The sequence below is a fragment of the Cucurbita pepo genome, unplaced genomic scaffold, assembly GCF_002806865.2.
Source record: "Cucurbita pepo subsp. pepo cultivar mu-cu-16 unplaced genomic scaffold, ASM280686v2 Cp4.1_scaffold004202, whole genome shotgun sequence".
In the NCBI taxonomy this organism is placed as follows: domain Eukaryota; kingdom Viridiplantae; phylum Streptophyta; class Magnoliopsida; order Cucurbitales; family Cucurbitaceae; genus Cucurbita; species Cucurbita pepo.
In genome coordinates, this window is record NW_019650189.1 from 1 (window position 1) to 864 (window position 864).

The following is an 864-nucleotide window of genomic DNA, read 5'->3' on the forward strand; positions in this document are numbered from 1 at the left end:
TATATATATATATTCACCTGAACACGAGGTAGCATCGTCCCGGCAACGGTGTGGAGGAATTCCGGTAGCAGAAAACCAGTCGATCGGCCACGAAAATGGTGCGTCGTCGTGATTTCCAAACACACTGGCCCATGGAATACCCCTGGCTTTTGTTGGAGAGATCGCCTGATCCCAATACAAACTTGCATTGGCTGTTGGAATGTTGTTTGCCGTAATCACATCTCCAAGGTATACTACCAAATCTATGATCACAATATCCCTTATTACTTGCTTTCTAAAATCCAAATGCATCGATACAACTAGTCAAATCTTCTCTATTTCGTCTTAAAGCTAAACATATATCTTAGAACAAATATTTTCGGATAAGGAATGCAATGAGATGAATGTTAGGAATGTCTTAATCGAGTTTTATTGTTAGCAACAAATATTTTCGTCTTAAATCTCAGGAATGTTTCAATCGAGTTTAAGATAAGGAATGCAATGAACCTGGATTCTCAAGGTCGAGGACAGTGGACATGACTCGAGAGGAATTGGCGTCTTGAAGAGGGCCCCAATCAGTCCAGGCATCCTCCCCAAAATGCAGGTCTGCAAAGAGGACGATCTTGAAGGTGGGGGAGCCTGAGCGGAAGCGGAGAACGGTGCCGGGGGCCGTGGCGGAGGTCAGGCAGCTGACGCAGGCGAAGAAGGATAAGAATATTGCGAGTTTCCCGATGAAGGGCGTCTGCGTCATCGTGTTACTCCTCAACAGACCTTCCTTCCTCAGAGCTTTATATTGTAAGGTAAGGTTTCAAGAGAACTTGCCGTTTGAGCAACGACGACAAAAGGGGTCCCTCTCAGATTGTTGCTATATATATATATATATAT

General features: G+C 44.3%; 1 protein-coding gene across 1 annotated transcript; it reads right to left on the reverse strand.

Annotated features, from left to right (window-relative positions):
• Positions 1 to 17: 17 nt before the first annotated feature.
• LOC111787023 (probable inactive purple acid phosphatase 16) lies at positions 18 to 807 on the reverse strand (the record flags this gene model as incomplete). Its single annotated transcript, XM_023667197.1, has 2 exons — positions 487 to 807; positions 18 to 242 (listed from the first exon to the last, which is right to left on the reverse strand). Coding segments are annotated over exons 1-2 (469 nt in total), but the record flags the coding sequence as incomplete, so codon positions are not given.
• Between the last annotated feature and the right edge of the window lie 57 nt (positions 808 to 864).